General features: G+C 38.5%; 1 protein-coding gene across 1 annotated transcript in view; it reads right to left on the bottom strand.

Moving 5' to 3' along the window:
* Positions 1-11,533: 11,533 nt before the first annotated feature.
* Positions 11,534-25,271, bottom strand: part of LOC126505701 (transmembrane protein 45A-like) — a 39,210-nt gene continuing 25,472 nt past the window's right edge. The window contains exons 3-7 of the mRNA XM_050148934.1: positions 22,778-22,970; positions 21,122-21,328; positions 18,779-18,963; positions 16,060-16,205; positions 11,534-14,481 (exon numbers count right to left, since the gene is read on the bottom strand). Of these exons, the coding sequence (XP_050004891.1) occupies positions 14,388-14,481; positions 16,060-16,205; positions 18,779-18,963; positions 21,122-21,328; positions 22,778-22,970 (825 nt within the window). The 3' untranslated portion in view covers positions 11,534-14,387. The remainder of the gene's footprint in view (positions 14,482-16,059; positions 16,206-18,778; positions 18,964-21,121; positions 21,329-22,777; positions 22,971-25,271) is intronic.

Here is a 25,271-nt window from a genome sequence, read left to right as displayed (position 1 = left end):
TCTTCATCTTCATCAAAAATCACAGAAGGATGTAATATTACCTAAGTTAACAGAAAGTGCATTGTAACCAACTTCCAAAACTCTAAAGTTGACAGAGACATCTCACTGCCTGGACAGTCATTCAAAATTCTTGTGTAACATTGTAGGCACCCATCTTCAGCCCATAGGTACATAGTATCCAACAGACTTTTCCATGAAGCAGGAAATACTAAAGACAGTTTTACCTATATTGGCAGTTTGCCAGTCACTTTCTTCTGTCCTGAAGAATTGCCTGGCAGACTCTTTCATGATGCTAGAACCCCAAAGGACTGTCTCACCTTCTTTAGTCAACTTAGGCAATTTTTCTGTGGGTCCTGCATGTCCAGTTCATCAGGCAGTCCAGAAAAGAGCAGCTTCTTGCCCAAATAACTAATACATTCCATAAGGAGACTCTTTGATGCCCATTTTCCTCTTGAAGTAATTGGTGGCACCAGAAGCAGATTTGTCTCATGTCATGAAAAGTTCTAAGTTATTAAAACATTTTAAATGCCATGTTCTGAAGGTCTTTGAAAGGTCTGAAGGATACATAACAGTAATATATCTCTATATATCTAGAAAACCTAACTAACATGACTATAAGATTGACTACTATGGATGGCTGTCTATTAACCTGTATTTCTTAATTATACATTACATTTTTAAGTGAGCTGCACAAACACAATTTCTTAATCATTAACAGAAATATATATGTAACAAAATTGACCTTAAATTTGTATCAATAGACCAAGATGCATACCAATGTAAATCTCTATAGCATGTCCCCCTTTAAATTTAAACAAACATTTATAAACAATATTTGGGAATATGGGCATAGTTCTCTCCAAACTGCTTTCTGTTTTATATTTGGTGAAGTAATTTGAGGGGGTGCTTGCAGTGATCTTCTGGGGGGGCGGTTCTTGAGCCATCAAACCACATTAGCCTGGAATGAATCCACAGGTTCTCATCCCCTGTAGAAACAAAAGAAGACCTCTTTTCCAAAGCAACATATCCTTAGACTCAAATTCTGAAGTCAAGAAACATTTAAAACATATATGCTGGCTTAGCTTAGCAGTCTTCAGAATCAAATGTTTCTCTGCCGTCAAAAAAAAAAAATCAAAGAAAGCACTATAATATACATAATCCAGACTCTCTGTGTATATTCCATCTTTATGTGGCTTATTTTTCTTACTTTATTATTTTTTTATAGTCTTTTATGCCTAAACCTGTCCTGTTGTGTATCTGAAATCCTTTTCTGTCCAGGAGCTCTTTTTGAAATGCTAAGCCAGCATTACTAGGCTGCTTTGCCCTTTGACTCCATCCAGTCCAACATGTCTGCTGTCTTTGAGAGCCATGCTCACAGCCCCATTTTCAGGCACATAGTGGGTCTACGCTGCCATTAAGTAAGTTGGAGCACTCTGTTCACAGACTCCATTTAAATGCTCTATAGCTGGACCTCCCAAAAGAGTCAGAGTTTGTGCTGGCGCCACAGCCCAGAAAGCCACCATTTCAAAACTGCATGGGACTTTGTTTGCTCCAGAACCTTTGGCTTTTAAATTTTCCACTGAGAAAACAACTGTTATTTTTATGGGTTTTCCTTTATCTTGAAGTTTTCAATACCCCTTCTTTGTTCTATATATTTACTGTTTAACTATGATAAGCTGTGAGGAGTTTCTTTCCTGGTCCTGTCTATTTGGTATTCTGTGTGCATCTTGTATCTGTACGGATACCTTTCCTTAATGTGGGAAAGCTTTCTATCATCTTTTTGGAGGTCTTGTCTATGCTATTGACCTGAGATTCTTCTCTTTCTATACCTATATTTTATAGATTTTTGCCTTTCCTTGGTATTCCAAAGCTCTTGCATATTTCTTTCTTTAAAAAAAAATACTCTTTGATAGAGTTGACCAATCTCTCTACTTTATCTATACATCCAGATATCTGTTTACTTAATCCACTCTACTGGTAAGACTGTCCTCTGAGTTTTCTAATTGGTTTATTGAGTTGTTCAATTCCACCTACATTTCAGCTTGAATCAATAACATCTGGACTGTTAAAGATCCTGTTGTACAAAAAAAAAAAAAGTCAGTAAGAGTGACTATAAGAATTCAGAATGTCTTAATGTTGTATTATGGTGTATAAACTACTCATATATTTAAAAGATTACAAAACACAACAAAAAACTTAGATGTAATTGTTTAATTGATTCACTATAAGTACATTAACATGGTAAGGTTAAAATACATGCAACAAAAAGTAATATGTGATATTGGCAGATGTGGTGGGACATGCCAATAATCCTAGCATGAATAATGCTGCAAGCAAGAGGGCCCCAAGTTTGAGACCAGTCTGCACTACATAGAGAACTCTGGCCAACATGAGCTATATAGAAAGACCTTGTTTCAAACCACAATAAGAAAGAGGAAAACAGGGAAAAGAGAGCAAGAGACATGGAAGTTGTATGTTAAAACTTCAAATTATGGCTAGGCAATGGTGGCACACACTTCATCCCAGGACTTGGAAGGCAGAGGGAGGTGGATCTCTGAGTTTAAGGTCAGCCTGACTGGTCTACTGAATAAGTTCCAGGACAGCCTGGGTTGCACAGAGAAACCCTGTCTCAAAAAAAATAAAACAACAATAACAACAACAAATAAAACCAAACCACTTCAAATTATGGATAATTGAGTAATGGCATTGTATTAATTTCTCACTTTCTATTTTTTTACGTCCATCTTGCTAGTTTTCAGTTGCTATAATTTTTGAATAGTTATTAAAATCAAATGATAGCTTTTAATTATTAATTGGAATGTTGCCAAATTCTAAAATTTGTCTCTTCCCTGAGGATGGCGTTACCATTCACTCGTTTAAGAACAGGACTCCTAGTATCACCTTCTGTTGAAGTTATCTCAATTTGGATAGTGTTCACTATTGGGTCCTGGGCACACTCAGCTGTGCCATGCTCTGGTACATGATTTCCGCAACCACCAGAGATGACAACAAAAATGTGGTCAAAACTACAATCTGGTGTTACGAGTGGAAAACTCACAAAATGGGAAAGAGAAGTCCAAGCTTAGCTATGCTGTGAGGGAAACACACACAGAGAGAGCACCTGTGCTGCGCGTCCCTTTTGCTCCAGATCCCAGAAAGTCACGCCCTAACTTGGTCCCACCTCTTAAGGATAATTGGTTGACAAAGATTCCCCATCAATCTTCCCAAGAGTGCACACCCTGCATCCACTCTACCTCCCAGATCCATTTGTTTTGTGAGCCTCACAGCAGGCAAAATGGTTAAAAATGGCAACAAACACATATCTGTTGCCTTTTCATTTTGCATGTCTTCCACTCAGTGACTGCCTCACAATGTTTAGTCTGTGCCTCCAGCTCATTTCTCCTGCCCAAGCACTAAGGCAGGAGCTCTGACAACTGTGGCCGAGTTAGCCACTACCACCTTTCCTTTCCTAACGACTAAAATATCACTGATGCCAAGACAAACTCTCTTGTCAAGCCCAGAAAAATTCAAACCATGCAAAGCATGAGGAGCATGAGTTCTTACTCTGCCTGTCTGTAATAAAATCTCCCTCGCAGACTTTGAAAACAAAAACAGAAAGCCCTTCACACATATTATGTGCCTCACACACAGATTCATCTTGTACAACTCAGACAAGATGCTTTCCTCGTAATGACAGCTCTACCAATGGGCATCAGACAATGACCTATACTCACGAAGACCAATAGACCCTGTATAAGCACAGCAGCTTATGTGAATTTCTCCCTTTTTTATTAATAAAGGCTTTCCTTGCCCTTCCCTCTACCTGTGTATTTGGATTTCCATAGCATACATCCTACATTATAATCTTTTTACTTATGTTTTCTTTCACTTCTTTTCAGTTTTAACAGGGTTGGTCATGCACTCTTGGCTGAGACTTTGCCTGCCAACCCAATTGCTGCAGACCCTAGCAGCTGTTCTCCCAAGAACTCTCAGTTATCATCTGTACACGCTTGTACATCTGCAGTCAAGAATATGGGTAATTGTTCTGAGTGGCTCCCTACTCCATTTGAATGTGGGTGCAGCAATCAAAGGCTGTATTTCACTGTCTGCCACCCACACCTTCTTTGTTGGTGGCACGAGTTCTTTCATGCATTTTGAACGCATGGGTATGTATAGCAGGAAATAAAGGGAAATTCAAAATTGCAAACTGCTTGTATTATTCAGTGTGGGCGACTCCAAGCTGGCTTCTAGTCTTTTTACAACTGTGAGAAGTTGGACACTACCCCTAACCCTGTGAGGTAGATCTTGCCTTGGGCACTGGACCCACTTCTTTTCTTCCTCCTGCCAGGTTAGATACAGCAACTTGAAATAATGTTCATCAAGTCCCAGGAGAGCCTGAAACCATCAGGAGCCAGCCCCACTTGTCTTTAGATCAGTGTTAGTGGCATGGCCATAACCTTTCTGATACTGGACTATTTCTGTAAAGTCTATGTGAGTGTAGATTTCCCAACATTTCTAAGAGATGCAATCTCACAGCAGACATTCTGTTCCTCTGACTCATACAATCTTTCCAAACCCTCTTCTACAATGTTCTCTGAGTGTTTGGAACAGAATTGCATGGGAGACTGAGTCTCCAAAACTGACAGATGACTGGAATACTTTTGTTCTGCATCTCACCAATTATACCACCACTGAAAGCACCAACAAAGCAAGTAGGTTATAGCAACCCAGTTCTTCAGGCTCTGTGAACATTTCCATGACCTTCACCCTGAGCCTGGATACCCAAAGCCCTATGCAGGGTATTTTGCCATCACTAACCTTCACTGTCCTGAGACTTTAGATTGGATTTTCAGGGAGGGAAACACATGAGCAGATAAAACATCGCCATTATACTGCCTTCTGCCTAGAGCTTCAATGGCTGTGCCCTCCATTATCATTGTGAATAGGTTGTGTTCACTGCCTGGGTCCTGGGCAAACTCAACTCTGCTGTGATCTGGTACATGATCACCACAACCTCCAGAGGTGACAACATAAAATATGGTAAAAACCAAAAATATATGGTGTTACAAAGGGGCAACTAAAAAATCCCACCATGCTTTAAGATGCAAGCTCACAATTATTTCTCTTGATGAGAACCATTCATTACCAAATTTACACCTCATGCCCACCAGTTGTCTCCTCTTCCTGATGTGATAAAGATATAGTGCTATTATCAAAGGTAGGCTGAGAAAATTGCATCAAAACAATCTTGAATTTTCTCCTGAGAAATAGCTTTGCCTGAAGTCTAATGCCCACAACTCTCCATTTTCTGAGGCTGAGAACAACTATCTGTGATTATTCAATCTTGTAGTGTTAGGTTATTCTAGCCCAAGACATTTCAAGTATCTGTAAACTAATTTGCATATAGTTTTAAAAATTGATTTTGATATTTGATATGCGAGTGGTTTGTGTAAGCCTCTTGAGGTGCACGTAGACAGTCCTTGCCTCCAGACTGCATTAATGACCTTTATGGCCACTTCCAGGCCCTTGAGACACAGGTGGCCAAGCTCCACTCTACAGGAAAAAAAAAAGCCAATATCAGGCCACAGAATCCCTTCAATCCCTGAGCTTGCCCCAAAAACAGGCTACAGAATAGCACCAATCCCTGAACTTGCCCCAAGATCAGATCACAAAATCCAACCAATCACATGGAAAACTCCTCCCCACTTCCAAGAAACCCTATATAAAGTGTGCCTCCTGCTAAGTTTTTTGCTGCTTCTTGCTAATCAGAGGAAGCCACCATCTTGTGCTTTCCCAATAAATCCCTTGTGTGAGATTTGTTGTGCAGTGTGACTTTGTGGTATTCCCTGGCTCTAGGGCGCCAGGGTACAGCCTCAGAGCTGTAACGCTTATACTTTTCCCTGGATGCAGCTTGAACCCATCACCCTCACCTGTGAGTGACCAGGAAGAGGAGGATGAATGCATGATTCTTCTGAGTAGTGCTGAGGTTTGGGGAACCTTGCTAGAGCCAAGCAGATTGTTTTACCAAGGTAATGGGTGCCTTTCATAACACGTGAAGCTGGGGCTGCTGTGGTCCTTGCTTTAGCCAGTTATGTGCATGTTTGAGCAGCTATATCACTAATAGGACTTTACATTTTGGAAGTCACCACTACTTTCTGCAACTGTTTGCATCTCTGAATAACAACAACAATACCTTTCTTTTTATTTTGTTTTCAAGGAAATGCTATCTCGAGGGTGTCATTGGTGGGAGTGCAGAAGAAATGTGAAAGCAATTGGCCCGCAGGAATGGTGGGGCCGCTGCCCAGTCGGTTGGTAGGGACCCGTTTTGAGGTTGTGGCTACCTTGGTGCCTGTTAAAGACTAAAATTGCGAAAGGAAAAGGTGTGAACATTGTGCTATATAACCCAGCTTCAAGTTTCTGCAGTATCCAGACTGTACTTTGGACGAGTTTATAGTTACTTGGGCAATGGCAGAGTGCAAAGACTAGATGGAAACAGAGAAAGGAAGGTTGACCAATTGACTAATTGAAGTGACTGGAAGGTGCCTGTGTGCTCCAGCTGCAATAGTTATTAAGGCGGTGCATCCCTGTGCTTATTCAGGATAGTTTTCTTAAATATTTTTCCATCATTTGCAAAATACATTTTAATTCACAGCTTTTATATCTTTGATAGCTTTGTTACATGTTCCTTTATGTGTGACTCTGAAGCAGGTCTCCTAAAATATAAAAAATTGCTTACTGTTTAATGGGCTGTTATTATATACATGGACCTTAAACACAATCCCAGTGAAGACTTAGGGGGAAAGAAAAGTACAGACAATCCATCCACCATAAAAAATATGAAAGTAACCATGAGCCAAATACTGGTAAAAACTTGGATGTAAAAATCTACTGAGCTACTATTTTAAACAGAGACTGTTCATTTGTTTGTTTCCTGGCCACTCAGACCCAAATAATCACACAGAAGCTATATTAATTACAACATTGCTTATATAAGCCAATAGCTTAAGCTTCTTATTAACTAACTCTTACATCTTAAATTAACCCATTTCTATTAATGGATGGATCATCATGAGACTGTGACCTACCAGTAAAGTTTTCTGGCATCTTTCTACTTCAGCAGAAACATGGCATCTCCCTGACTCTGTCTACTCTTTCTATATATCTCTGTTAAGATTTCCCACCTGGCTTTATTCTGCTAAGCCATTGGCTGAAACAGTTCTATTCATCAACCAATAAAAGTGACACATATACAAAAGGACATCCCACATCATATGATCTCATAGATGTTTTTGTTTTATAAAGGAGGCCCTTATTCAAATAGCATGGCAGGTTTCTGTTGTAGCACTATCAAGATACAACTTAGAGGAAATGAAACTGGCAATTCAGCAGAGAGAAGATAAGCCACACATCAGGGTTGTGACTTGGAGCCTCCTTACTAATTATGTTTGTAAAAGCATGAGAGAAGTAAAGAGGAAATGGTTAAGCATAGAAGAGCAGAACATGGAGATTTAAAAAACTTCCCCACCAATATATGTTAACAACAACAACACAGAGCTCCTGTTCTGTCTTTAAATCATATAAATCTTATGCCTTCTTGTAAGAGAGTGCCTGTGAAGGGAGCACAAAGAATTGGGCTCAACAACAGCAGATGCAGAGCAGCGCCATCTTTCTCGTCAATTCCAAACAGCATCTTCAGTATCTCCTCTAACTGAGGAAGGCACCATGGTTTCTTTTTTTTGCCTTGAACCAACTCTGTACTGTGATTGTGTTCTCCAAAGCTTATGTATTACAAACTTCTCAAATTGGTTTCTTGATGATATTGTGAAGGGAGGTTCTTTGGGAAGAGATTAGATGAGTTACTGAGTGTCTCCCACTCCCATCCCAGAATGACTGGTCTACATGGCAATGCAAGGACTGTGATGAACCTAGATTACAGCAGTCATCCAAAAAGAACATTATTTTCTTATTTACTCTTATTAGACTGGTAGCCCTGTATATTAGTCATATACAGTGACTTTCTGAGAGAGACCCGAAGTCCTCCATCTCCCTAGCTCTTGTCATGTGATGGCCTCAGAACAAAAGTGAGAAATAAATTTCCTTTCTTATTCATCAAAGTAGCAGTAGGGAATAGGAAGGAGGGATCAGGTGGGAGGAAGGAGGGAGTACTGAGAGAGACTATTGGAATCTGGGGGCATCTCTGGGATGACCTAGAAACCTAGAGCAATGGAAACTCCCAGAAATCTATTAGGGTGACACTAGTTAAGACTCCTAGCAAAAGGGGAATGGGAACCTGAATGGACATCTCCTACAACCAGGCAAAACTTCTAGTGGAGGACTTGGGGCATCAACCCAGCCATAAATCATTCGACCTACAATTTGTCCTGCCTACAAGATGTGCTGGGGTAAAGATGGTAAAGAAATTGTGAGAGTAGCCAGTTAACAACTGGCACAGCTGGAGACTCATACCCTGAGAGGGAAATTACCCATTGAAGGCCAGGACCCAGAGGCAGAATATTTCAGAGGCATAGGATGGAACCAAACACGCCTGTATTGTCAAAAGGAAAAAACAGCAGACCACAGAATGAGAAAAGATCTTCAACAAGCCCATATCTGACAGAGGACATTGACAAAAAATACTTCTTACCAGGGTAGGGGCATAGGAATTGAAGAAATATAACTAAAGAATACGAAGATGCATAAAAATAATAAGACAGAAAACTAAGAGAGTAACAGAAGGGCATTCCAGTGACTGAAATCCTAAAATTTACCTGAATTTATTTTTCCACAGCTTTTATACCCACATAAACAGGTGCATAAGGTAATAAAAGACTTTATTACCTTATGATACAAAAGGATAACTCACACAGTCAATGGTTTTATCATTCTGAGACATCAAGTCACTGACATTCTGTTGCCTAGGTAGCAAAGGTGCTTTAGGTCATGTATTCTGAAGACGGCCCTTCCCTAGGTGACTTCAAAGTTACTAAAGAAGGAACAGAAGTACATTTGCATATACTGACCAACTATCAGGATGATATGAACTTACTAGAATGAGCTGTCTTAATTTTAAAAGAACTAAGCAATCACTTCCTGAGTTAAGACATGCAACTATGCTTGTCAATCTCCAAACTCTCTGACTTACAGGCAAGGTGGAAATGGACCTACATTTTTTGGCCTCCACACCCCATCCAGTGGCCCACTGGCAATGTCAGTTCTGTTTCTCCTCTACAGTGAGATTCATGCGCCACTCCCCCACCCCCATTTGATCCTTCCTTGTTAACTTAGCTTCTCTGAATCTGTGGGTTGTAGCATGTTTCTCCTTTATGGCTAATATCCACTTACTAGTGAGTATATACCATGTTTGTCTTTCTGGGTCTGGGTTATCATTCAGGATGATTTTTTCCATTTCCACCAATTTGCCAGCAAATGTCATGATGTCATTGTTTTCAGTGCTCCATTGTGTAATGTTCCACATTTTCTTTATCCATTCTTTGGTTGAGAGACATGTAGGTTGTTTCCAGTTCCTGGCTATTATAAATAAAAACTGCTATAAACATAGTTGTGTAAGTGTCCTTGTGGTATGGTGGAGCATCCCTTGGATATATGCACAAGACTGATATAGCTAGATCTTGAGGTAGAGTGATTCCCAATTTTTTGAGAAACTGTCATATTGATTTCCAAAGTACATGTTTGCACTCTACCAGCAGTGGAAGAGTGCTCCCCTGACTCCACATCCTCTCCAGCATGTTATGTGTGTTTTTGATCTTAGCCATTCTGACTGTTGTAAGGTGGAATCTCAGTATCACTTTGATTTGCATTTCCTCAGCCATTTGAGATTCCTCTCTTGAGAAATCTCTGTTTAGATCTGTACCTCATTTTTAACTGGATTATTTGATTTGTTGAAATCTAGTTTCTTGAGTTCTGTATATATTTTGATAGCAGCTCTCTGACAAATGTGGAGTTTGTGAAGATCTTTTCTCATTCTGTAGTCTGCTGTTTTGTCCTTTTGGCAGTGTCCTTTGCCTTACAGAAGCTTTTTGGTTTCTTGAGGTTCCATACATTGTCAGTCTCAGTGTCTACACCACTGTTCTGTTCAGGAAGTTGTCTCCTGTGCCAAAACATTGAAAGCTATTTCCCACTTTCTCTTCTATCAGGTTCAGTATATATGGTTTAATGTTGAGGTCTTTGATCCATTTGGACTTGAGTTTTGTGCAGGGTGATAGATATGGATCTATTTGCATTCTTCTACATGCTGACATCCAGTTAGACCAGCATCATTTATTGAAGATACTTTCTTTTTTTTTTCTATAATTTTGACGTCTTTGTAAAAAATAAAGTGTCCATGGGTGGGTGGATTTACATCTTCAATTCGATTCCATTGATCCACCTGTCTGTTTTATGCTAATATGTGGATATTTTTATTATTGCTTTGTAGTACAGCTTGAATCAGGGATGTTAATACTTCTGGAAGTTCTTTTATTCTACATGATTGTTTAACTATCCTGGATGTTTTGTTTTTCTATATGAAGTTCAGCATTATTTTTTCAAGGTCTATAAAGAATTGTGATGGAATTTTTATGGAGATTGCATTGAATCTGTAGATTGCTTTTTGTTAGGCTAATTCTGCCTATCTAAGACCATGGGAGATCTTTCCATCTTCTGATATCTTCTTCAGCTTTTTTCTTCAAACACTTGAAGTTCTGTCATACTTATCTTTCACTTGCTTGGTTAGAGTTACACTGAGATATTTTATATTATTTGTGGCTCTTGTGAAAGATGTTGTTTCCCTGATTTCTTTCTCAGCCCACTTATCATTTTGTATATAGGAAGGTTTCTAATTTTTTATTTAGTTAATTTTGTATTTAGCCACTTCTCTAAAGGTGTTTATCAGCTGTAGGAGCTCTCTGGTAGAATTTTGGGGGTTGCTTATGTATACTAATATTTCATCTGTAAATAGCAATTCTTTAATCTCTTCCCTTCTAATTTCTTCTTTGATGTCCTTAAGTTGCCTTATTGCTCTAACTAAAACTTTAAGTACTATATTGAATAAATAAGGGAAAAAAACTACTTGTTTGTTCCCAACTGCCCAGATTCCCAAAATAACCACACAAAACTCTATTAATTAAGTCACTGCTTGACCCATTAGGTCTAGCTTGTTATTGGCTAACTCTTACATCTTAATTTAACCAATTTCTATTAATCTGTGTATTGCCATGTGGCTGTGGTTTACCAGCAAAGGTTTGGCTCATCTGTTCATGCTGGTGGCTACATGGTGTCTCTTGACTCCACCTTTTTCTCTCAGCATTCAGTTTAGTTTTCCCTGCCTACTTTTATTCCACTGTGCACAGGCCCAAGACAGTTTCTTTATTAACCAATGGTATTCACAGCATACAGAGGGGAATCCCACATCACCTCCCCTTTCTGTTTAAATAAAAAAGAAGGTTTTAACTTTAACATAGCAAGATTTCATACAATAAAACATGTATCAAGCAAGAATTACAGTTACAATATTTATATCTATTTTATCTTTTATCATAACTAAGGAAAACTATTATAAGTACCTATTTTTCAACTCAATCAAAGATCTCAGAAGGATATAATGTTACCTAAGTTAACAGGAAGTGCATTGCAAGCAACTTCCAAAACTCTAGAATTGGCAGAGACATCTCATTGCCTGGACAGAGTGGACAGCCTTGTTTTGTCTCTGATTTTAGTGGATTGTTTTAAATTTCTCACCATTTAATTTGATGTTGGCTATCAGCTTGATATAGATTGCCTTTATTATGTTTAGGTATCTTCCTGTATCCATAATCTTTCTACAACTTTTATCATGAACGGGTGCTGGATTTTATCAAAGCCTTTTTCAGCATTTAATGAAATGATCTTTTTTTTTCTTTCAATTTGTTTATATGGTGGATTACATTGACAGATTTTCATATGTTCAGTCATCCCTGCATTTCTGGGATGAAGCACACTTGATCGTTAGATTCTACTTTTATCTCTCTTTAGTCTGTCTCTATCTCTCTGTGTCTCTGTCTCTATCTCTCTTTCTCTGTGTGTCTCTCTATGTCTCTGTGTCTCTTTCTTTCTCTAGATATATATCCATCTCACTTCTAGTCATACAAGTTATATTGAAACAAGAACTTTGCTTTGAGTGGTACTCTGCTTTTGTTATGGATCTGTGATCATCCACCAATTCGCCAGTGTGACTCAGGTTTTAATTTTTGTAAAAATAGAAGGTGTTTATTTTAAAAATTGGCCAGGACCAGACCAGAGAGCACTCTAGGTAAGGCCTCAGCTACTGTTAGTCCAACTTTTTTAAAGGCAAAATCTACAACATTATAAGTTTGGAGAGCCGAATTAACATATATCCTGTAGTAGGGCAGACCATGCTTGATTTTGTAACAGATGTTCAGCAGATACCTCAGTCATCCAAGCAAGAAGAGAGTGTTTCATACAAAAGCTGAACTTAGCAGTTATCCTATTGACACTGTAACCCATTATCTCATAAGAATATCTGAGGCAGTGAAAGATTTACATTAATCAACAGTTTTTAAGAATAGCCCAACTGTACCGAGAAGCCCTCCATCTTGGACAAGTTAGCTGGCAGGCTACATTCAAGATAAGAGTTAAGAGTGACCTTCCCATGTATTACAAGCTAAAAAACAATTTTGTTTTTACAAGTCTTTTCAACACAGTAAATTATCATAATGTTCACATCCCACTTCAGCATTTCTCACACTGACACACCCAATAAATGTTGAATGATTCCATTGGTGTGGGCATGTTGAGAACTGTAGCCTCAAGCCAAATTTCCTCAGCCAGTGTTTTAGAATTTAAAGCATTCAATATTTGTACTGTAAAGTGTTTGGCATTAGTTCAGAAAACTTATTACAATGCAGTTTTTTAATAAAGCAAAATTACCATTCATAAAACAATTCTGCCAATCAAAGGCTCCGCTCCACAGTCTTCCTCCTCTAAGTCAACAGTCAACAGGTCCAACTGATCTGATGAACGTGGCAGCTGTATTTCTCAGAGAATTGCCTTCTACAACACTAGACACATAGACAGGTCTGCTCTTTCATGAGGACTACGGTGTATTTGCACTGAACAATTTTCAAATCTATTCTAAATCTGATTTATGCTACTTATTCCCACATGTCTGCCCAGGACTAGACATAGAATTCTGGCTTCAAGATACTGCAGATGACAGCTTACTAATAACATTGCAACGTAGATGTGCAAAGTCATAGAATCTTGTACAGAGAGTCTGGTATTAGATGATAGGTTTTTCATGTGTTAATCCTTCACCTGCTTTAACAGGGTGACTTTGGTTGCTTTCAATGCAGTGTTAGGTTTCTCTTCTCAAAGATACCACCACAATTCTCCGTTCCTAGTCTCGTGGCTTTGTAACTATACATCCTGGGGAACATCCCTTTTATCCTTTGAAAAGTTCAGGATGACCTTTGGTTATCCTTTTCCTTTCAGAGAACTGAAGCAACTGGGCACAAAAAGTTTCTGCAGTTTCCTCTTCAGCTTCTGCACCATGGAGCATGCTTTCACTTATTCCTCATTGCAGCAGCAGGATAAATATAATCTAGTACTTAGTAGATTTCGGTAGCAGCAATATTACAAAACTTATACATATGTATCAGATAAATTAAACAAATACTTGTCATTATGGGGGCATAGAACATCAGAAAAATCACTCTACATGATACAGAAAATGAACTTATCACAAATTATGCTACAAGCAAAGACTAAAACATGTAAACACAAATGCTTTAACAAAATTGAAACATCTGCTAAAAAAATCATCCTCAGCTAGGTATCCTTCAGAAAAAAGTTAAGAATCTGTCAACGCTAGAAACTGTTGTCATCTCCAAGGGGATTAGTTTCTCCAAGAGTCAGGAATGAGTGACTATAGCCCAGTGAGTTATCTCAAATTCCATGTTCCAACATGGTAACAATTTCATAACCTTTTAGCATAACAGAACAAAGTAAACCATATTCAAAACACTTTTCAAATCATTGGTAGAAACATCATGTAGGCAGGTTACAGAAAAAGGGGAACCTCAACTATAAGCCTCCGATGCTCTTTTGACTATATTGATAGGTTTCTGCTGGGTGGAAACTAAAGATCCATTTGTACATACTGAAGGACTTACTTACAACCACAAAGATGTTAGGTCACATACAGAGGTGGGTAAAAAACTGCTATTAAATTGGCTGAAGATGGCCCACGATAATTTGTCTGTGAACTGGCAAAATTACAGGCTTTGTGGTCACAGCTTCTTTCCATACCGTCCACTAAACAAAGCCAAGAGCAAAGACAATGGAAAATATAAAGGGTTTGTTTAGAGACACTAGATGGCACTCTAAAAATATCACATTTCATCTTCTGATTCTTCTTGCTGTTCAAGATTTTTCAGAAGTTGAGTTTCTGAGGTGCAGAGCTTGCTAAGTCTCCACTTCACCAACCTGAGGGGGGGGGGAAACAATCTCTGGTTAGGTGAAATCTAAAACTAAACCTAAAGGCAATGTAAATCTACAGTAAAACAAAGTCCAGATTATTTGTATAGCTGGGATACAACCTTAAAAAGAAAATATTTTTTATTTAGCTTTGAGTTGTTGAAAAGCTATATGGATTAAAGTAAGATATAAGTAAACAGATAAAATATGGGCTTTTAAATTGATCACATCAGAGCATAACTTTGACTATTTCTAAAATAAACCAAAGAATCTATAATCTGTGGCAAGCAGAGATGAATCTGACATCAGTGGAGTTTCTACATTAAGACCAGAACATGTATATTACTAGAAGATGGCTTTTTCTCCAAATAATGTACATGGGGCCATTGCCTTTCATATAGATGTTAGGCCAAGTTAACTAAACCCCACGTCACGTTTGAGCTGGGTTTCAGCTCTTCCTTGGAACTTCAAAAAAGTGCTTCTGTAAGCAGGAAGCTGGCTATTCAACTACAGGTGACATCCATACACACAGTAAACTAAGGAGTTCAGAGAGGTGACAAGCTCCTCTACAGTAGATGGACAACCCTGGAATCCATGGGCACATGAACCAACAATTAGAGTCAGTGGGTGTTTTTTCTAAACAAGAGGACGTGGAGTTGGGAGAGGTTGGTATCTGAAGAGGTTTCGAAAGACTTGGATGGGGAAAATGGGGGCAGCTATGATCAAAATGCATTATATACACATGTAAAATTCTCAAAGAATAAATCTGTTTTTTAAAGTACACAGAAGTACCCTCCAACCTATGCCTGTTTTAGTACAAACTCAGATGGAGGCCTGGAGGAAGTGATGTTTACAGTTACCAACTCTAGAAGGTCTAAAGCTTCTTAGCGGCCAAAGCTGAGCAAGCGCTCTACTTATATAATGTGAGAAGTATGTATGTGAACCATGCAGTTTTTTTCCTACATATGATTGCCATAATGTCATTGTATGCTGTAGCCACACAAGTAGAACAAAATTCTCATAAATTATGAGATGTATGCAAATGAACCTGGTAAGTGGAATTACCAAAATCGTTCTCACTTTATGAAAAACTTCTCTAACCACCTACATGTTGATTTTAACTTTCTGCCTTCCATCTTCTGATGAAGTTTGGACCTGTCCCAAACAGATTCCTACCAGAAGGACGGACAGGGAAATGAGGCTTTAGGAGATGAACATACTTTTCACTTAAACATTTAAGATGGAAGACCTCCTATTTCTTCTCCCTCTCCGAGACAAATACTTGGTGGGCTTTTTTCTGTCAGAGAGAACTATTCTGGGGCATTTTCAAATCTCCTACCAGGGAGGCTCAGGTGAATGTCCTGCATCACGATGCATGTGTCAGAGGCATATCACAAACAACTAGTCCAAGTCTGAATCATTTACTGTTTTGCTGGCAATTTCTGTGTTTCCAGATAGTTTTCTCCTCTACTACTTTGTCTTGTGGGACAGTAATAAAAGAAATTAATTCATGAAAATGATTTGAGTTTTAAGAGTAACTCAGTGAGTCTGATAATCATATTTGATGAATGAAAGTGATTAACTTACCAGGTAACAAGAGCATAACTAATTCCAATGATGACATAGGTCAACGCATAATACAAGCAAAAGCATACAGTGAAAAACAGAACGTTGCTATGATCAGACAGGTCCCATGCATGGTCTTTATTTCTGGGAAACAGGACAAAAGCAACCTGTGTTTCAAAGAAATGACACATAAAATAATCAGGCACACTATCGAAAACTTTTATCCAGAGTACCGACAACTATATGATTGCCAACATCAGAGACAGCACATATGAATCATCATATTTTCCTACCTATTTTGATATAACATAGACATTATTTATCTCGTTGTCTTTTTAAACTATCTCAAAAGAGTGTTAACCCCTAAATTTGCCATCCTTATTAATTCCCTCACTAGTTCCAGTTCTAAGGCTCAGGGAACATCTCAGAAGAGGAGGCAGAAGGAATCTAGGAGCAGAGGATAGGGAGGAATGCTGTGAGATGCTGTCTTCTGAATATGACATGGCTGTCCCACTCATGAACTCACAAAAGATGGGGTTATTTGTCCAAAACCAGCCACAAAATCAAGCCCAGCAAAGTTTTGGTATATGGGAGAAGTGTTCTCCAGGCCCTAACTTTTACCAAGGAGCTACTGAGAGTTTGTAGCTATTGGAGAAGAATCATGCTCTTTAGAGGGTGTGGCCACTGGTAGATTCCCCATGTTGCAGTGGATGATTCCATGCCTGTGCAAGTGTGGGGAGCACTAATTGAACTCAGTAAGCTTTCAAAAAAGAGATGATATGAAATTGGAGAGAGAAGGGCTGGAGAGGGATTCAGGAAATAAGAGGGGTGAAATGAGATAACGATATAAAAATATGAGGAATTCTATGATCATAATTTATTATGTACATAAATGAAATTCTCATGAATGAAGAAAGTTTTTTTAAATATGCAAATGGTCCACAAACAAATGGAAGAGGAACAATGTCATTAGAGAAAGGTAAATCAAAATGGCAGTGGCATATTACTTGCTGCTCACTAGAAGGACAATCGTAATAGTAAATATAAAATACAAATGTTGGTGAGAATACAGAGGAATCAGAACCCTTAAACCTGTTATGATAAAAGTGAAACTGTTATGATGAAAATGAAACTGTTATGATGAAAAAGACTGACAGTTTCTCAGAACTCATGTGAAATGCAAATGCTTGAAGTAGCTTCATCAATCCAGATATCTGCTTTCTGGTGACTAGAAATCACTAGACCGCCCTATTTGAGCAACATACTGCTTCCATTCCAGAGAGTCTTTACATCTCTAAGTGCATACCAAAGTACAATTAATCAGACATCATAAAATATGCAATCATTGATTGGAATTCTGATTTCAACATAATAGCGAGGTTAGAGAGCTGACATCTTCAAATGGAAAGAGACTGTGGGTTGAGATCAAACAAATCCAGACTTAAGTCCTCGTTCAGATTATTTGTTTGTTGGTCGGTAGCCTGTGTAACACAATGTAAACCCTAGAGCAGTGGTTCTCAACCTGTAGGTTATGACCCCTTTGGAGTCAAGCAACCATTTCACAGGAGTCACCTAAGACCATCCTGTATATCAGATATTTACTTTATGATTCAAAACACTAGAAAAATTACAGTTGTAAGGTAGCAATGAAAATCATTTTGTGGTTGGGGGTTACCACATGAGGAACTGTATTAGAGGGTTGCAGGCAGCATTGGGAAGGTTGAGAGCCACTGCCCTAGAGACAGTAAGAAATCTGAAGCAGAGATAAGAGGCTCCTTGATGTTCCCCTTAGTCTAATGGCCAAAGTCTCAGTCTGGTATAGATTTTATTCAAAACAGAAAGATGCATTCATCTTTGCTTTCATCTTTAGTGTTTAACCATTTTCCATGCCCCACATCTATCAATGGAATTGGAAAAGGAATAAGGTGAAGGTATTTTGGTGAGTGTCAAACATAGTCACCTCTTGGTCTATACCCATCCAGGATTCCTGCTTGAATTCCCATAATATCCTGTATGTGATGGTACTTTCTCCACTAACATGGATGCCTGCCTGTTAAGCTTAATTTATATGGAAATAATTAGCAAAGAATTGACTAGTTTCATGATTGTATGAGCCTTGCAAAAGAATCTATAATCTTCTTGAGTCTTCCTATTGGTAAGTTAGAGATGGTAAGACTTAACTGTTACATTATCATAAACAGAATGAAGTTCAATGTCCTTAAAAATCCAATAAAAGATAGACATGGCATACACCTATAACCACAACACTAGGGATGCTGAAGCCTTGAATTCTAAGATTCTGAGTTCAAGGCTAACCTAGGATACCTAGTGAGACTCTCTCTCAAAAAAAAAATTTCAATACAGTGGCAAATACACACTTGTTTCTCAAGAAACAGGTTCCTCCCTTGTCTACTTGACATACATTTCTGGAACTTACTACTGAGAAAGCTATAAGCTATCTTATTATCAAGAACTGACAATAACTAATATCAGTGTTTCTACATAATAGATAACCAGATGTCTGATAACAGGCACATTCTACTTCCTGCTCAGCTGCTCTACCACTGTTCCTACTGGAACCTCAGGTCACCTAAAGACATTACCTCTTAAAGACCAACAGTTTCACTATAGGCAACAAGTCATAGGAAAGTGTCTGAACTCCATAAGAAACTATGCCACTAAATAAGGAGAGAAACCATGGGTCAAAAAAAAAATGAGCCAGCTGGAGGTTTTAACTCACCTGAAAGAACCACATCCCATGTAGCATGACGAAGCTCGACCTCAGGAGTGCCAGAACTACATTGTTCTTTGTGAATAATTCTATAAAGGCAACCAGACCTGCTAAAAATATAGCGAAGCTCAACAGTTGGTGCCCAAAGGTGTCCACCAAGGCCCGGCCATGTGTGTGATTGTGGAAAATAAAAGCTAATGGGATAGAAAAAAATTTTAATAAGAACTAAAGACAACCAAGTCATCACTTTTCAGCCTTCTTCCCTCTCTAGCCAACCTACACAACTGATAGTAAGATGAGATCCCCACTGAGCCTCAGGGCAAGGCAGCTTGCACTTTTTTCCTGGTAAAGTGGAATCATGGAAATTTAACCCTCCTTTTGCTTCTTCAATCTGTCTTTTCTCCTCTACCATGAAACTGTCAGCTAACTGCATTTAAAGGCATTAATATGCAGGCTGATGAATAATAAACATGACAGGGCAGGGAGCACATGAATACACAGATGAACAGCTGGAGCCAAAGCCTTGCCTTGAGGATTTCAGTGCCCTGAGAAAAGTAGACACACCCAGAATTCACACCTTGAGAGGTAGGGCAGCCTTATCTTCAAGCAGCACCTACTACGGTGTTTCATTACATAAACATGTTCCAATTTCACCTTGATAGTTTTCATCAAGATAAAAGAAAAGAATGTTCATTAAAGACATGAGAACCAGGCTATTAGTTATGGAGATTCTTTCGTGTCTTTTTTTTGGCCCTAGTACTTGAAACACAACAGATAAGAAATACTTTCTTTCTTCACTGGAAGGAAATGAACAGTTGCCTCCTAACCACTGGGAGCTTTTGGAGCTACATCATTAATCTCCTTTTTCATGTGCATACTAAATGAAGAAAAAACATTAAAGACCTTTAAAGACCTTTTCCTCACCCAACTCAGCAATCTTAGAGAAAACAAATGAAAAAAACATATGATTTGTTTTTAATTAACTTCTCAAACTTAGGTCTTCCACTACTAATGTGGTGGAAATCGGCAGACTCAACTTCACACACACTGACCAAGTTTAATGTGTCAGTAATTTAAAAGCTAGGTGGCAGGTGGCAGGATCTATTTTGCTGCTAACATCTAGCTATCCCAGTTGAAGATCCATGCTTCCATTACTCTCAGGGTTTAATTTTCTTTGTTAAAAGTATAAAGAAGATAGCTTCTAAGAAAACAAAGAAGGTGATTCTTCAGGATAGGTGTGAAACATGCACAAATCACAAATGGTTGTGCCTGCTCAATCTTGCAGAATGAGTTTGTAGAGATGAAAAATTCTTTGATGTGAGATTTCCCTCTATATGCTATGAATACCAGTGGTTAATTTTTTAAAAAACTGTCTTAGGCCTGTGATAAGGTAGAGTTGATCTGGGTGGGGAAAACTAAACTGAATGCTGAAAGAAAGGAGGTAGAGTCAGAGAGAAGCCGTGTGGCCCTGATGGAGCTGGACAGAACTTTACCCAGTAAGCCTCAGTCTCATGGCGATACACAGATTACTTAGAAGTGGGTTAAATTAAGATGTAAGAGTTAGCCAATAAGAAGTTAGAGCTAATGGGCCAAACAGTGATTTAATTAATACAGTTTCTGTGTGGGTATTTCAGGTCTGAGCTGCCGGGCGGCTAGGAAACAAACAAGTAGCTGCTCATACAACAATCCTTGGCATCCTATAGAGCATAGCCAAGTATCTCAGTATGGCCCAGATACTTTGCCCTGCCAATCAGGACTATACTAAGAAAGCAAAGATATTTTATTATACAGGGCTATCCAGATGTTTACGATGTGGGATCCCCTCTGCATGTTGTAAATATGGTTTTTTTTTTTTTTTTTTTTTTGGCCATTGGTTAATAAAGAAGCTTAACAGAGTAAAGCTAGGTGGGAAAACTAAACTGAATGCTGGGAGAAAGAAGGCAAAGTAAGGAGAAGCCACGTAGCTGCCCACAGGGGACAAAAGCCTCCACTGGAGCCCACCAGAACCCCCTGCCGGTAAGCTACAATCACATGGCAATACACAGATTAATAGAAATGGGTTTATTTAAGATATAAGAGTTAGCCAGAAATATGCTTAAGCTATTGACCAAAGAATATTGCAATTAATACAGATTTCTGTGTGATTATTTTGGGTCTGAGCATCCAGGAACGAACGAACAAGCAGCCTATGTCAACATTTACTATGAGAGACAAATACAGCAGAGAGACAGAGAGAGAGACAGAGAGAAAGACAGAGAGAGACAGAGAGGGAGGGAGGGCGGGAGGGAGGGAGGGAGGGAGGGACGGAGGGAGGGAGGGAGGGAGATGAAAACACTACTCCTCCATACTTACCATCCACAAAGCAGGCATTTGCTAACATTAACTTGACCAAAGAGACTGGAAGTGAACGAATGATGAAACATAAGATCTTGGTCCCACCTAGCAATGCAAAGAAGACATACATGGCAAGATGATGCCAGTGCAGGATTAGGGCCAACTGGGATTCTTTATCTGAGAGCTGATTTCGCTTTCCAAGCACAAGGTAGAGACCAATTATTCCTGTAGAAAATCACACCACAGTTTTAACAACACTCTACTTGATTTTACCTAGCACACACATGCAAGAAGATATGAGCATTGCTTATTTCAATCTACTAGGTCCTCTTATAACATTGCGAGAGAGAGAGAGAGAGAGAGAGAGAGAGAGAGAGAGAGAGAGAGAGAGAGAGAGAGAGAGAGAGCAGTGGGGTGTAGTGCTACATGCCTTTAGTCTCAGCACTAGAGAGGAATATAAAATAAGAGGAGACAGGTCTCAGCTCAGCCTCATTCTGAGGATTTGTGGAGGCAGTATTACCATTTTGGTCTGAGGTAAGAACCAGTGGCTGGTTGCTTTGCTTTTCTGATCTTCAAGTTGAACCCCAGTCTCTGTCTCTGGATTTTTATTATTCGTGCTACACTGGGCAGTTCCCTCACAGCTTTGTGGTGACACTTTAGACTTCATTAGAGCTTCAAGTGCTGATTGAGAAAACCAATTTTAGTCCCAACCAATGCTGATGATTTTGGTTCAAGTGTCTATTCCAACCGAACGTCCAAGGTTTATGAGACTGTGTTATAGAGGCTAACTGTTCGTTTCCTAACTACCTGACCTTTGGATTGCCACTAGGTAAAGGACTGGCCTTGGTTTCAAAACAAAATTTCTTAAGTTCAAAACAAAAATTCTTAAGATCCAGCTTCCTCCAGCAAAGGATAAGCAAGAAGCCCCAATTGATGTAGAATGTGGTATTGTCACTTATACAAGTACTTGAATTTTCAGAGATGTCGGTTCACTTACTAACATATATAAGTTTGCAGATAAGTTCCCTTTGGAAACAATTAGTGTGAGTCATATCTAAAACCTCTTTCCATGAAGTAAGCACAAAAAAAAAAAACACCCAAAGAGTCTTATCTTTTATAATAGGCTACAATGAAACTAAAAGTCGACTACTTTTATAGTATTTTCTAAAGCAATTGAAAAGTTTTATAAATTATTGGACTAACTACTCTCTTTAGTAGTTCAGGACATTAAAGGAAAAGGAAAAGATCATGAAGCAGGCTTTCCTTGACCATGGCCCCTCTCCATAACCTTTCAGCAATGTTGATTATTTTGCATCATTTGAAATTACTTCTAATAGCATTTATTCTTGTAGAGATCAGAAAAAATGATAAGTAATAATTGTAGAGGATCTAGTCAATTCCACTAAAGAAATTCACCACGATTGAGTAGGTAAATTAAATACTACAATTAACTTATTAAGAAGTGGGCCTATGTATAAGCCTGAAATACCACATTGCTAATAAATTATATCATAGAGAAATTGTAATAGAACATTTAATAAGTATTTTTGAATAAGATATTCTGCTCTGGAATTTCTTGATTTTGTTTTAAAAAAAGGAAGGAAAAAAGAAAGAAAGTTTCTATGCATATAAAAACACCAAACTAAGAAAATACAACACAGTAAGTCAATTCACCTACTAATACCACGCCAGTAATCAGAATTCCTTCCACAATTTCTGCTCGAAAGAAGAATTCCTTGGTAATAAGGGAGGAAGACCTCTTTTGCTGTCGACAAACATGCTCCAGTATGTGCTTTATACTCCACCAAAGACTTAGGACAAAGAAAAGTGTTCCAGGAAGGACATGACCTGGAAAATCCCCCATGACCTACAAAGAAAAGAATATAAAGATGATAGATATTTCATTTCTGGAACATCATCAAATTATTTCTCACTGTTAAACAGCAGACTAGCTTCTGATAGTTATTAGCACAATGTAGATCATATTTTAGTATCAACTATGCCGGTAACATTAAAATTCACTTTGACACTTGATAGTGCACATTATAGGAGATGTTTTCAATGCCATCTCTAGTCCAGCTTTCACAGCATACCCATGAATAAGGGATTGATATCCAATTTTCAATTGAGGTATGAGTTTACAGGAGCTAAATGACTTCCCCAGATCTCACAACTACTAAGCAAACTTTTGTTGGTTTTTAACAGAAGGCTAAAGATAGTTTCTTAGAAAGGCAGCATGTACTTTATTAACCTCTTCTTCTTTAAGTATAAATGATATGAATCTTGACCTGATCATTTAGAATTTGAAATGATGTGAAGTTGCCTATGAATTTTTTTCCACACATGTGGTTTCAGAGAACCAAGGATCAAGTGTGAGAGAGACTGTTAACACTCATCCAACATTTGTGTGTTCTTCCATGTGCCTTCTCAGCCTCTCATGTGGATGGGTGGAAACCTTGGTTTTAGTTCTCGCTAACTGACTGAGCGAGAAATTGGCACATATCACATCTAGGTTAAGTCACTGATGTCTACATGATTCCTCGGTTTTTCTTCTTCGGCGCTCTCTCCTACAGTTCTCTCTTCTGTACTGGCATACCCTGACTGTAACACAGAAGACTGTCGCTGGTCAGTGCTATAGAAAAGACGGTCTTGCCCATTGTGATATTATTTTTATTTGTGGGCCATCCTTTGTTCAAATATATTGTGCCTTCAACAGAATGAGGATGACACAGTCTAGAATCATTCTATGGGTCTAATGCTAGATAAGCACTAAGCACAATTATGAAAGGGGATTTCAGGATATTCTCTGATTGGAAAACTAGGATCCCCCAGTTCAGGACAGTGCCCTCTGGGTAACTCCTCTATGTTCTGAAGGGAAGCTCTGGGAGAAACTGGGAAGCTGACCCAAGCAACATTGTCAGTATCATATCTCCAATGAANTTATTGTAGGAAAAACAATATATATAACAACAATATAAAAACAACATATATATTGTTTTTCCTACAATAACTGTAATATAACTTGAAATCTGATACAGTAGTCCCTAGAGTGCTGTTATTTTTGTTTAAGATTGGTTTGACTCTCTAGAGTATGGGGTTCTGTGTGAATTTTAAGTTTTTTTTCTAATTCTGTGAATAATGTCATGGTGATTTTGTTTTGTAGGTGAATCTATAAATTGTTTTTTGCACATTGGCCTTTTCCACAATCTTACTTCTACCAATCCTTGAGCATGGTGATTCTTTCTGTCTTCTAGTATGTTCCTCAGCCTCTTTATTCAGAGGTATAAAGTTTTATTGTAGTTGTCCTTCACCTCCTTGGTTAGGCTTATTCCAAGATGTTAGGGGCCATTTCCACTGGAGGAGTATATAAGAAAAAACTTGCTTCAATAAACAAGACCTTGACAATAATTTTGCTTGGTCTCCGTTTCTTTCTCTCTCACCCATGTTCTTTCAGATAGTGCCTCTTCATGACTCTAAAATAACTAAACCTGCTGGGCGGGTCACCAAGATATGATATTGTCTTTGATGCTACTGAGAATGGGCGTGTTTCCAGGTTCTCATTTTCAGTGTGTTTGTTATTAGATATTTGTTATTTAAGGTTGCTTTCAATCTACTGACTGTTTTCAGCACATGGTTACCAAAACACACACTCTTTCTCCTAGGTCAGGGACATGGGAGAGTATATAATCATAGATGAGAGTTATGCTTTTTGTTTTGCTTTTTCAAGATAGTGTTTCTCTGTGTTACAGTCCTGGCTGCCAATCTGTAGACAGTGTGGCCTTGAACATACAGAGATCTTTCTGCCTCTGACCCACAAGTATTGGGATTAAAGGCTGCACCATCTCTTCCCTAGAGATATGTTTTTAACACAGGTTGAAAAAGATGATTACATGGGAAGTGCAAATCAAGGAAGTTTTATTACATTGTTTTCTTTGAAGTACGTTAAGTCTAAACAGGCTGAATATACAGCAGGATTAAATACTAGTGCATAACTTTAAATGATCTCAAAGCACTTTGTTAAGTTGGCAGAAATTCAATCTCCTTGGAGATAAAAAGTATTTTCAAAAAAAATATTACTGTTCATCTAGGTCATTTTTTTTCTTTTTTTTTTATTGAGAATAGGGAAAAAAAAGTTTCCGCCTCCTCCCAGCCTCCCATTTCCCTCCCC

The sequence above is a fragment of the Alexandromys fortis genome, unplaced genomic scaffold (genome assembly GCF_014885135.2).
Source record: "Alexandromys fortis isolate MF-2015 unplaced genomic scaffold, M_Fortis_MF-2015_v1.1 scaffold_4, whole genome shotgun sequence".
Lineage (NCBI taxonomy): Eukaryota > Metazoa > Chordata > Mammalia > Rodentia > Cricetidae > Alexandromys > Alexandromys fortis.
The sequence above is the reverse complement of the archived record's forward strand: the minus strand, read 5'-3'. Positions and strand labels throughout refer to the sequence as shown.